The 12,426-nt window shown below is 37.6% G+C and overlaps 3 protein-coding genes across 3 annotated transcripts; 1 reads left to right on the top strand and 2 right to left on the bottom strand.

Annotated features, from left to right (window-relative positions):
- The first annotated feature begins 504 nt into the window (after nucleotides 1-504).
- On the top strand, nucleotides 505-4,326 carry LOC106423192 (pentatricopeptide repeat-containing protein At4g18840). Its single transcript, XM_013863973.3, has 2 exons — nucleotides 505-2,281; nucleotides 3,301-4,326. Exon 1 carries the CDS (start codon nucleotides 665-667, stop codon nucleotides 2,273-2,275), a length of 1,611 nt encoding a protein of 536 aa, XP_013719427.1. The 5' UTR covers nucleotides 505-664; the 3' UTR covers nucleotides 2,276-2,281; nucleotides 3,301-4,326.
- On the bottom strand, nucleotides 2,016-3,415 carry LOC106423193 (transcription repressor OFP5-like). The gene has a single exon (XM_013863974.3). The coding sequence runs from the start codon at nucleotides 3,413-3,415 to the stop codon at nucleotides 2,429-2,431; it is 987 nt and encodes a 328-aa protein (XP_013719428.1). The 3' UTR covers nucleotides 2,016-2,428.
- Nucleotides 4,327-6,268: 1,942 nt separating the features above from the next.
- LOC106423265 (protein STICHEL-like 3) lies at nucleotides 6,269-10,920 on the bottom strand. The gene is made up of 6 exons (XM_048745501.1): nucleotides 8,449-10,920; nucleotides 8,149-8,368; nucleotides 7,358-7,774; nucleotides 6,802-7,285; nucleotides 6,657-6,720; nucleotides 6,269-6,571 (listed from the first exon to the last, which is right to left on the bottom strand). Exons 1-6 carry the CDS (start codon nucleotides 10,333-10,335, stop codon nucleotides 6,470-6,472), a joined length of 3,174 nt encoding a protein of 1,057 aa, XP_048601458.1. The 5' UTR covers nucleotides 10,336-10,920; the 3' UTR covers nucleotides 6,269-6,469.
- Between the last annotated feature and the right edge of the window lie 1,506 nt (nucleotides 10,921-12,426).

The raw sequence follows: 12,426 nt of genomic DNA, 5'->3' as shown, positions 1-12,426 counted from the left end.
AATACTTGACCCTATATTTATAGTTTATTTCTCTAATTTTATTCAAAATATTTATATTGATTCTGCACATGGTTCAAAATCAGATAATATACATATAATCATGAACAATATCATTTGCCATTCACTTAAGATATATATACACTTCACTTAAGATATATATCAAGCTCTTGTTTTTTACATTAACAAAAGTTGCATCCAAAATTTTAAAATAATAACTAAACTAGTGTCTTTCTATTTTTTTAAGTTTTATCTTCAAATCTATTAATATTTTAATTTATTAAAAATTAGAAAACTAGCTAAGTTAAAAGTATATATTTTAAATACAAAAATTTAAATAATGAAAAATTTAATTTTTTTGTTCAAAATCTAAATATTCGAACCCGACTCGAAATAACCGAACCCGAATTTAAAATACCCAAATTCGATCTGAAATGTAAAAATATCCCAACGGTTTTCTACCTCTATACCAAAATATACCAAAAATTCAAAATATGATCCGAACACACGTCAATAGAGAGCTGCAACGTCATCCCTCTTCATCCTCATCCCAACATATCCTGAGCAGAAACAAGGAACTTGACTTACATTTATGACAGTATTAATACATCAACTTGCGGTTTAAACTCGTTATTGCAGAGTGAGGAAGAAGGGAACAACGAGAGACATGACTACTAGTTGTTGTTCCTCAACTCCACTGCCGATTCTGACATTCACAGAGAGAGCCAAATCTCTCTCAGAGATCCAACAAGCCCACGCCTTTATGCTCAAAACCGGCCTCTCCCGCGACACGTTCTCCGCGAGCAAACTCATCGCCTACGCCGTCGCGAACCCAGAACCCAAAACCGTCTCTTACGCTCACTCCATCCTCAACCGCATCGATACCCCCAACGTCTTCACTCACAACTCCCTCATCAGAGCCTACGCCAACAGCTCCACCCCGGAGATCGCTCTGACCGCGTTTCGCGAGATGCTCCTCGGCCCTGTGGCTCCGGATAAGTACAGCTTCACGTTCGCGTTGAAAGCGTGCGCTGCGTTTCGCGGGGTTGAGGAAGGAAGGCAGATCCACGGTCATTTCTTGAAGTCTGGTTTGGATTCGGATGTGTTTGTGGAGAATACTTTGGTTAATGTGTATGCGAGGAGCGGGTGGTTTGAGGTTGCGCGTAAGGTGCTCGATGAAATGCCTGAGAGAGACGTTGTTTCGTGGAACTCGTTGTTGAGTGCTTTTGTGGAGAAGGGTTTGGTGGAGGAAGCGAGGGAGTTGTTTGATGAGATGGAAGAGAGGAATGTCGAGTCTTGGAACTTTATGGTTTCTTGTTACGCGGCGGCGGGGTTGGTTGAGGAGGCGAGAGAGTGTTTTGATGAGATGCCTGTGAAGGATTTGGTTTCTTGGAACGCGATGGTGAGTGGTTACGCGCGTGCGGGTTGTTACGGAGAAGCGTTGGAGGTTTTTAATGAGATGCTTAAGAGTTGTGCCGAGGAGCCTGATGGTTTTACTTTTGTTAGTGTTTTGTCTGCGTGTGCTAATCTTGGATCGTTGAGTCAAGGTGAATGGGTGCGTGTTTATATCGACAAGCATGGGGTTGAGATTGATGGGTTTTTAGCAACGGCTCTTGTGGATATGTATTCGAAGTGCGGGAGGATTGATAAGGCTGTTGAAGTGTTTAGAAGTGCTTCGAAGAAAGATGTGAGTACATGGAACTCGATGATCACGGGTTTAAGCGTTCACGGTCTTGGGAACGATGCTTTGGGGATCTTCTCAGAGATGGTTTACGAAGGTTTTAAACCGAACAGTGTCACTTTTATCGCTGTTCTGTCTGCATGCAATCATGTGGGTTTGTTAGACCAAGCTCGCAAACTCTTTGAAACGATGGGTAGTGTTTACGGGGTTGAGCCGAGTATTGAACACTATGGTTGTATGGTGGATTTGCTTGGTCGGTTGGGGAGATTCGAGGAAGCTGAAGAGCTTGTGAACAAGGTTCCACCAGATGAGGCTTCGGTGCTGTTGGAATCTCTTCTTGGTGCTTGTAAAAGGTTTGGTCGAACGGAACAAGCGGAGAGCCTGGCGAATCGGTTATTGGAATTGAATCCAGGGGAGACTTCTGGTTATGTTCAGATGTCAAACTTGTATGCTTCTAATGGAAGGTGGGATGAGGTTACGGAGGTGAGAAGAAAGATGAGAGCAGAAAGAGTAAACAAGAAGCCTGGATGTAGCATGATTGAAGTTGATGGTGTTGTCCATGAGTTCTTAGCTGGTGAAGGACTAATAAACGATTAAAACTCGGTAATGTCCAAAAACTAATCTGTCAATTTCATAGTCTTGCTTATAATTTTTTTATTTAGGGAAATTGCATCGTAGAAACGTAAACTACTAACAAATCAGAATGGTTAATCATGCACTTATCATTATATTATAACTATCTAAATTTAACTAATGAAAATTTAAATCGTGATGCACCTGCTGAAACACTTTGATGATCATGTCATGATATTCATCGCTATTGAGTCTTAGATAACAAACCAGAAGCTCTTTGAGTTCTTCAGGGTGGTTGATACCATTCTCCATGATCATCTCGATCATTGAATCTCTAAAATCCCTCTGAGGATCGCTCGAGCATTTCACTAATGCAAAGCTTTCGTTCTCCATTTCTCTATCTGCTCCTTCCTTCACAAGCTCGTGTTCGTGTTTCCGTGCTCTAAGTTTAGCCTTCTTCAAGTCTTCGATAGCTCTAACTCTGCATTTTTCAGATGCTCTTGGTGAAAAGACTCTAACCTTGTTGCTCTCTTTTGTTCCTAATCTGTTTAGCTCCCTTCTTAGGTACATAGATTTCCTCTGTTGGTCAGCCTTCAGCTTCATTTCTCGTAGATTTATATCCTTGAGCTTTTGCCACTGATGAGTCGGTTTTGATTCGGTATGACCAAGAATCACAGAATCTTTTCTGCTGTAACTCCCTGTTCCTGTCCTTCCCGCTGGATTTTTGGCCTTGATCTCTGCGTCTTGTTCTGATCTCTTTGGCTTTTGTTCGAGAAGCCTTTGGTCACGTCTCTCACATCTCTGCTTATCTCGGTTCACCTGAACTCTTACAGTTCCTTTGTCTCTATCCATTGCCTCTACTTTCAGAAAGCCACACGTCTCTCTATGGCAATCTCTTACTTTCTTCCGCACAACACTGCTCATTATCTCTTCGAACTTCTCGGTTGACTCCATATTAGCTGACCTTGTTGCAGCGTTCTCCTTTTCTACTGATACTCTCTGTAACGCTTTGCTTGATTTTTCATCATCTTGCTTCTTTTCTTTTGCAGGTTTCAAGTCAGAAGAACCACTCAACTTTGAAAACCAAGAAACAGGATGAGCACGAGACAACCCATAAGAAGAAGAAGAAGAAACAGGTCTCTTTCTTCCCCATCTCATCATCATTCCAGACGATCCAAGAATTTGAAAAAGTTTTTGAGCTTTCTTTTTCTACCGGGGGTTTCTTAGGATAGACTATAAAACAATATGATAAAAATGTAAGGGGTATATATCTAGAGCTTACTGTTGTAATATGGTTAGGTCGTTGTGTTTAATAGGCAGATGGAATACGTTGTCTTAATGAGTAAATGGGTAAAAGCTAGTTGCAGTTTGAATAAAAAAAAGAGAGAACCAAAGCTGCCTGAAGAATCCTGTGACCACTTTTGGCCTAAGAAAAGTTTTGGATTTATCGGTTCTGTAATCTATGGGTATGTATTGGAATTTATACCGAAGTAGGGGACCAGCTTTATCAATCAAAAACCAAACTTCATTGATGGCAAAGACTTAGGCTCTCTCTTCAAGACTTAGGCTCTCTCTTCATTCTAAGTAACGTGACAGACCCAAGAACCACAAGAATCATCCTATCTTTTAGTTTGTAGTAGCTGTCTCAACACTGAGGTCTTGGCTCATAGAATCTATTGCCCTTTGCAATGGTTACATTCACATGACTATAACGATATGATTGATATCGGTCCCGGTCTCTCCTGGTCCTAGACCGAGAGAGATTTTAATCACGAAGAAGGTAAAGTTGATGGATTCAGGGTTATCTGAAAGGTAGAGATTTTGTGAAGTTGATGTGGTCCTGATTTTAGAAGAACAGCTTAAATCTTTCCATATGGATATATCACCTACCTTGAGGGTATGGTTTGTGTCATCCACCACCTACTTGTTCATAATTTGTATTTGATTCTTCTATATAGTGTACTAAATGGGGATAGAGGTGTTTTTTAATTATTTACATAAGTTTCATGTCGCTCTTATATTGTAAAGACTTGCCATTGAAGCATTAGCAAATTTGCCAATTTCAGGCTCTTCTACTTTCCCATCTGAAAAAAATATAAAAGAATAATACCCATGTATTTTCCTCACCGAAACAATAAAATATACTCTCTCTCTGTTTGTGATTATCGTTTTGACATATTTTAAACGGATTATAATTACAAAATATACTAATATTTTTTATTTAATATAAAATTAATTAAATAAAATTATTTAAATAATTATTGGTCACTTAAAATGGCAAAATATATATATATATATATATATATATATATATATATATATATATGTAAATTGCATTGAAAATCTTATATATTAAAACATAAGTCACAACCTTGATTTATGTGTGATTTTTTTTTAAAAATGAACCTAATGGACATATTCTTATAAAGTCATGTTACATTTAATCTCTAATCTTATCATTTAAATTTTGGGCATACCAGAAATTTTTATTGGACTATCAATAATTGGATTTAAAAAATAGATGATCCACTGGATTTATAGATAGTATAAATAAAATAGATATAATTTAATGTTGTAATACTATACCTCCATATATTAATTATTTAAATATTTATCGATGTTAACTTTTAAAATTATAAATATTTTTTTAAATAACAAAAATCATATTATCTAACAATGATTAATCTTTACTACCTTAAACCAATGAAAACAAATTAACTATATAGTTTATTTTAAAAATTAAACAAAAACTAAATGTTTAATTATTTACTCGATAATATAAATCTATGAATCAAAAAGTTTAATTTTTTAAAAACTTTCTAAATTTGTGAAATGTTACAATATTTTTGAATATGAAAATAAAACAATATTTTACTAATATATATATATAGTTACGATTTTAATAATGAAATAATAATCTGAAAATATATATATAAGAAGATACAAATACATGTGAAAGTTTGAAACAATCTATTCAATGAAAAAAATATTTTGTATACTTATTATGTTTTAAAAATTGATAGACACATATATATATTATAATATATATCAATTTAGAATTGAAAACAAAATGTTTATATAAAACTAAATGAAAAGAAAAATCCGCGCGGTTGCGCGGATCGAGATCTAGTACATTTTTAAAAGAAAAAAAATCAATCTAAAATGACTCTTTTTCCAAAATGGAGAAAGTAATAATTATTTTTGATTAAAGACAACATATAATTATCCTAATTCTCTTTTACGATTTTTGAATAATAATTCTACAGTGAGATATGAACTTTTAGTTTCAAATCATCCCAACTATTTTTGTAAAGATATTTTGGAGACTGGCCTTATCATTAGTAAGGACAAAACATTATTTCATGACTATTTCAAACTTGATGAAAGCCAAACGAACCCGTTGTGTTGTATTTGATAAAGAAGGGTTGTTTTTTTTTTCTTAAAGATAGAAAGAAGCTAGTTTACCAAAAAAAAAAAAATGATAGAAATAAGCTTAAATGTGTAAAATTTATTTATTTTTATCATCGCTTTACAGCATGGTTGCCACACCTACTTTCCCTCTAAATTTGAATATGTATGTTTAATCATTTCTGGTGATCAAATATTAGGGTTTCCCTCTATTTTTTTATTTTTTTTATTTTTTTTTCAAAAAAGAATATTAGGGTTTGACGAATCATCCTACATTTTTGTGGTAGAACTTCATAAATGTTGAACCTGAGATAAATAACGAAAATGCAAATGTTAATTTTGTGCGAGCCTGCGAGGCCAACCTCAGCTTATGAAGACCATTCCAAGACCATACTTCTTCTTCAGAAAGGATAATTTAATAGATGAAATTAAGAAGCTCGTAGTGGAGAAAGAAGAGTTGGTTGCAGAGTTACGGAGATAAGAGAGCTTCAAGTAAAAGAACTAAAGTATCGTTTGCAACACTTAGATTCTTTTGATACCTTCCTTGTCATCTTATAAGAACCAAATGGTTTTGTGTTTGATTTCTTCTTGATGCGTTAGCATCTGCGGTTAACGTAACGCACTTTTCACGCGGTATTAATGAAAGCATCTCCACCATTTCATTACAACTCTTTAAGAATAGACTTACAATCCATTTTATTTTTTGTGATAAGAAGAAGATCCAGAAGAACTATTACAATTGCAAAGAAGGCTACAACTGACTATGACTACATAACAATTTGCGTATGGTCGACAAAAGAACAAAACACATTATCTTGATGGAGATCTCGTCGAAAGACATTTCCCGCACGACACGAGTTTCAATAACGTCCGTGGTCTTGTCCTTCTTCCTCTCACCTTCAACCTCGTTGCCTACATTTTCAAAAAAAAAAAATTCAGTTAACCATAACAAAACAAAGTTTTGATTTTTTACAGAAGATAAAAAGAGTGTTGCTACCTTGCGACGTGTGCCTCTTGAGGTTTTCCAGCATAACAAGCTTCTTGATCTAGCTTCTAGCCTCCTGTAAGAAATCAAAGATTATTAAACATTTTCACTAAGTGATCTTATATGTTTGATTGAGTAATGTTTCTGAGATTCTTACAGATTCTCTTGTTCCAGCTTCTCAGCGATAGACACGGCTTTGCGTTTAGACCAGCCGTTTTGAAGCGTGCATCCATCAGCCTGCTGAATCACATGAGCCAACGAGACCTTACCTCTCACAATGCTCTGGCTCTGGTTCTGACTCTGGCTTGCTTCCATATGTTTCCTTCTAGCTCGAGCCAACGCGGATGAACCAACTCTTCGCTCTTTCCTTTCCTCCTCTTCCTTCTGTTGCTGACGCCGTCTTTGTCCATTAGATTCAATGACCTCAACTATCTCACTTCTCCCGCTTCCATTCACGTTGTGATCTTGTCCAACGAGTGCTAAAGACGATCTTGGCCTCGAGTCTCTCTTTGTCTCGCATCTGATCTCTATAGTTACCGGAGACTCAAGAACCGCCTCAAACGCTTGCATTATATGCCCACGGAACTTCTCAGCCGTGGACTTTGTTAACGGTGAGCTGAACATTAAGTGCACCGTAGGAGCTGCACCAACAACACCAAGAAAATGAAAAACTTGGCATCAAAGTAAGGATTTTAATATCAAATGCATTTTACCTGAACCGAGACTAAGAGAGACGATTCTTCCTTCTTTATAAAGAAACTCTCTCAAACCGTTTACTCTAAGCTTCTCAATAACTTCCAGCCAAATCTCTTCAACAGCCGGTCGGTTTTTCCTACTTTTTCTGTCTAATCCAGAACTTCTTTCCCCTGCTGCTGCGTCGCTAGAAGGATCAAGATGGTGATCTGAGCTCTCTCTTTCTCTGCCTCCATTGTTCTCTAACGGCAACGGAGTTCGGTTTACGCTAGTGTCCGCAGTAGAAGAACGGTTAAGCAGATAGTTCTGATCAGGAGCCAGCTGAAGCAAAGCGGCTGTGAGCCAAGTCAGCTTATCGTTTGATACTCTCAGCTGCTTCTCTGCCTCGGATAGAGTCTTGAGAGCTTGTCTCAGCTTCTCCATATCTTCTTTAGATACTAAAAGTAGTTAACAAACCAAAAAGTTGGATCAGGAAACAAACAACAAAAGCAGAAAGTGATGCAGAGTCCAAATTTATGATTATCTAGTTTATTATTTAGGGATTAATATATTTATTTGTTTAAGGTTTTATGGTTTTCTTATATGCTGTTTAGGCTTAAGTTTGTATTCAATTTTAAGATTTGTGATTAATATAAATTAGAGTTCTCAACGATTTTAAGAAGATTTGGTTCATTTGGGGATTCAAAGACTAAACGAATAACCTTGTGATTACTTTAATTTTTTCGGATATTTTCAGAATCAACAGATCACTAATTCTATCCTAGAAGCTTAAGCTACATCAGAAAGGTATTGTAGAGTGTGAGAAACTCACATGGTTGCCGTCGAAAAAACTTTCTTCTATGCTGATCTTTAGTGAGGTCATAGCTACCCGCGAGAATGTCGGTTATGACCGTTGCAAGCTGAGACATTAAAGCCAATGGTTCTACACTTGTTTCCATTATTGTTCTTAAGTTCTTCACTGTGTTTACAGTATCTGCAGATAAAGCTAAATCAAGAAGATCCACTAACTTCTCATCAGACACAAGTCCAACCTGCAAAAACAAAGAAACCAATGTCAAATGGAAAAATATATGTAAAAAAAAATGAAGTTCTTACTTTTGTTAATGCTTACCAGTTCTTGAACCAAAGGAACAGAGATCCTCTGTCCCAACAAACTCAGCTGTTCAAGAGTCATCTCAGCATCCCTCAAAGAACCATCCGATCTCGAAGCAATAAGCTTCAAAGCATCTTTCTCTATCTCAATCTCTTCCTTCGACGCAATCCACTGCAATGAATAAACAATATCTGCGTCTTTGAGCTTCGGGAAAAAGAACTTCTGACACCTCGAGATGATCACATGAGGCAACACATCGAGACTCGAACACACCAGGATAAAGACCACGCGCCGCGGCGCTGCTCTATCCACCACTTTGGAGACAGCACTCCAGCAATCAGACGACAATGTATCGCAATCATCGAAGATGAACACACGGGGGGAATGAGATGAAACCGTCACACTGTTGTTACCGTCAAGCAGATTCTCAAAGTCGAAGTTCCCTACAGGACCTACTTCTCGAATGTTCCAGCTTTTCCCCATCTCGTGCGAGACGCATGAGGTGCAAACGCCACAAGGCTTCTGCTGTTCTGAAGAGTGGCAGTTGAGAGCCCTTGCGAATATCCTAGCGCAAGAGGTCTTCCCCGTTCCGTTTGGACCGTGGAACACGTATAACAGTCCGAGCTTACGTCTAGCAACAGCGTTGGAGAGAGCTTGTACAACAAGGTTCTGCCCCACAAGATCCCTGAACGTTTTAGGAGTGTACTTCTCCGTAAGACTCTGATGCTGATGCTGCTGATGATGATGATGACTCTTCTTCTTATTGTGTCTTTTCTCTCCTGACCTTGCTTCTGAAGCAAGATCAGAATCCTCTTCGTTCTTGAGCAAGTTATCCGCAAAGATCCCCAACTCTCCTGAGTAATCATGCACCCATCCTTCATTCTCAGCACTGTCAACTAGCAAAGGAAGCGCCTCGCCGCCATCAGAGCAGACGAAAGAGCTCGAGTCATCATCATCATCCTCAGGCTGTCTCATCATCAAATCAGAACCATTCCTCCTCTCACTGGCTTCACCTTTTCTCCCCTTTGAATCAGACATACCACAAGACAAACTCCTACCCGCTTTGTCTAGAAAAGTCTTCCCTCGGTGATGGATTCTAGACCAGTTAAACGGAATCCCACAAGCCTTAGTCATGTTCTGTTCCCCTAATCCTTCTTTCTCACCTTGAGGAACTGAGTTAGAAGCAACAGACATCTCACTCTTCCCACCACCCCCAGTATCTATATCTATACTCTTACCACGAACTCTCCTCGTCCCTCTAAACTTCCTTCTCTTAGTCCGACTCATTCCACCGCCACCATATCTAACACGTGGACGAACATTAGATGAAACAACATCATCACTATCACCACCACCCACAACAGCCTCATGTAACTGATCAGACAATGTCTTAGCAATAGCGTCATTGATTCTACTAAGCCTCCCGCTAGCTTTCGAACCCGTATCACCACAATGAGTCTCCTCCTCAACTCTATAACTCTTCCTACTAGACTCCTCTCTCTTCACCCTCCTACCAAACCCTTCATCAGAAGGAGTCACCCTACACGTCCCGAAGTTCACAACGGGTGAAGAGCCGCTCAGAGCAGACAACCTACGGCTAGACTTGTACTTGTTCTTCTCTCCTTTCTTGGGAAGCAAGTCCACAATCGAAGGAGGGGTGTTCCAGGCGGGAGGGCTTGCGGAGGGGTCTCTGAGGGAGCGTGACCTCTGGAGGACGATGAGGTCTCTCATCAAGGCACGGTCGGTTAAGACAGGGCTCTGTTTGTGCATATGGTTCTTCAGGTGGATGCAGTTGGTTAAGTGGATGTGGTTACGGAGATGCTCGCCGATGTCTCCATTTGCGTCTTTCAGGATTCGGTTCCGAGCTGAGGAAGAGGAAGCAGCGACTCTCGTCGTCGTCGTCATTTACAGAAACCAAATCGAATCGTATCTCATCTTTGTGAAACCAAAGATTACAGCTTTTAATGTCTCGAATCTCAGAAAACCCGAAAACAAATCGGTGAAATGAAGTTTTAAATCGGAGAATTGAGAACCCAAATGGGGAAAAGATGGAAACTTTGAAGGTAAAGGATCAAGCTTTGTGCTGATTCAGGTACACTGAAGATGAGAGCTTTGTTGCTCATTAATGAGAGAGAGGCAAGTGGGCATCGAAGTTAGTGACTTCATCAGTGAGTCTCACAGGGACAACAGAGATTAAAAGAGACGGCACCGTTTTAAAGGAAGTCACAGATCTCTCCTCTTTTCTATACCAAATTTTCACATGCAGTTTCAGAGGAGACTCATGGGTTCTGGAAGATAACGATGGCTTTTGGCAGAGGCGAGGTGAGAGAGAGAGAGAACAGAAACCTCTGTTTTGGGTAGAGGGTTTTGTTGTGTTTTTTAAGTAGAGAGAGAGAAATGGAGACAGATCTGTTGCAGAGACGAACATAGATAGGTATGGTAGGAACAAAGCCAATAAAGAACTGTCCGTTTGTAGGAGAAAAAGCATGCAAATTAATATTAGAAAAAAAAATACTTATTTAAAAAAAAAATCAAATAAAAAGTTTCGGAATTTTTGCTACCAAATTATCAAAAAAGTGTCGGCCTTTCGAATACTGCGGCTTGTATTTTTCTGCGTGTTTGAAAACTAGTCGTTGGCATTTATTTTGTCATCCTTGTTTTTTTGTTAGTAAATATGATTTGGTTATTGTTGGATTTAACCATTTCAGTGCTTAGAAGATCCACTGATTGGTCATTGCTGGCTCTTATCTCATTTGTCATTGTTGTTTGCTTGTGCGGTTGTGGTTGCTTCTCTGTTCATTTAATGTCTATAAGGTCTTGTTGATTCTAATCTTCTTCTTTTTTACAGTATTAAACTGCATTTGACAGCCTTCGAACTTCTGTGAGGTCTCTTTCTTGCTCTTTGGTGGTTTCGACAAGTAATTTAGAGTTTTGTATTGATTCTTCGTCTCTTTCTTTGTCTCTTATTGTCTCGGCTAAATTGATCTTGGATATGTGTAAGTGTCTCCTTCTTCCTGGTTGCTTAGCTACCGGTCCTTGAATGTGCTTATTCACTCCTTATGGTTTTCTTTTCCATAGCTGCCGAATTTTTAGAATATTGATTATGTGTTGTGAATGACTGAAGTATCTTTTTTAGGGTTAATGTTTTCTGATATAGTTTATTTACAGTTAATCTTGATTGGTGACATGTTTTTAAGGTGAATTAGTTCATGTCATGAATTTCATGACAATCACTTGTATTTTAAATAATTTGGATTGGGTGTATAATTAGTTTATATTGTTTTCATAAGAGATTGTTAAAGGGAAGATATGTCCACTTAACCTACCTAGTCAAATCTTTGTGCTCATATTTAACAGGTCAAAGTATTTTTCTTTTTTGAAACTTATTTAAAGTAAATATTTGTAATGATCATATATTCCTTTTAAGTTTTGACCATAATTATGGTTCCTACTTACAAGTTACAACCACTAAAAATTGGTTTGGTCTCATAGATTTTCTTTGATTGACGTTGAAGTCCCTTAAATGGTTGAGAAGAACAGAGTGCTGTCTGAAAGTAACGTACAGTCGGAAGTTTGTTTTTTCTATCTATATGTCGGAAAAGAACATTACTCTAAACGCTACTACTGATAGGCCCGGGATCGGATATCCGCGCAATTTTAAGATATCCGGATCCGGATCCTTATCCGGCGGATCCATAATTTTACTATCCTTATCCGGATCCGGATTCACGGATATCCTTCTAAAAATTATAATATCCGGCGGATATCCGGATCCGGATTTAGATCCTTAAAATAAATAAAAAATAATATTAATATATATATATACACAATATTAACAATAATTTAAAAAAAAATATATATAATATCTTTAATTATTTCTATGTATAATATTACAAAATTTACATAAATTTTATATATATTATTATAAAAATAAAAATATATTAAATAAAATTAATTTTTATAAATAGATATTACTATTTTTGAAATATTTATTAA

This window comes from Brassica napus, chromosome C1 (genome assembly GCF_020379485.1).
Source record: "Brassica napus cultivar Da-Ae chromosome C1, Da-Ae, whole genome shotgun sequence".
Classification (NCBI taxonomy): domain Eukaryota; kingdom Viridiplantae; phylum Streptophyta; class Magnoliopsida; order Brassicales; family Brassicaceae; genus Brassica; species Brassica napus.
This window is presented reverse-complemented; position numbering and strand designations above follow the sequence as displayed.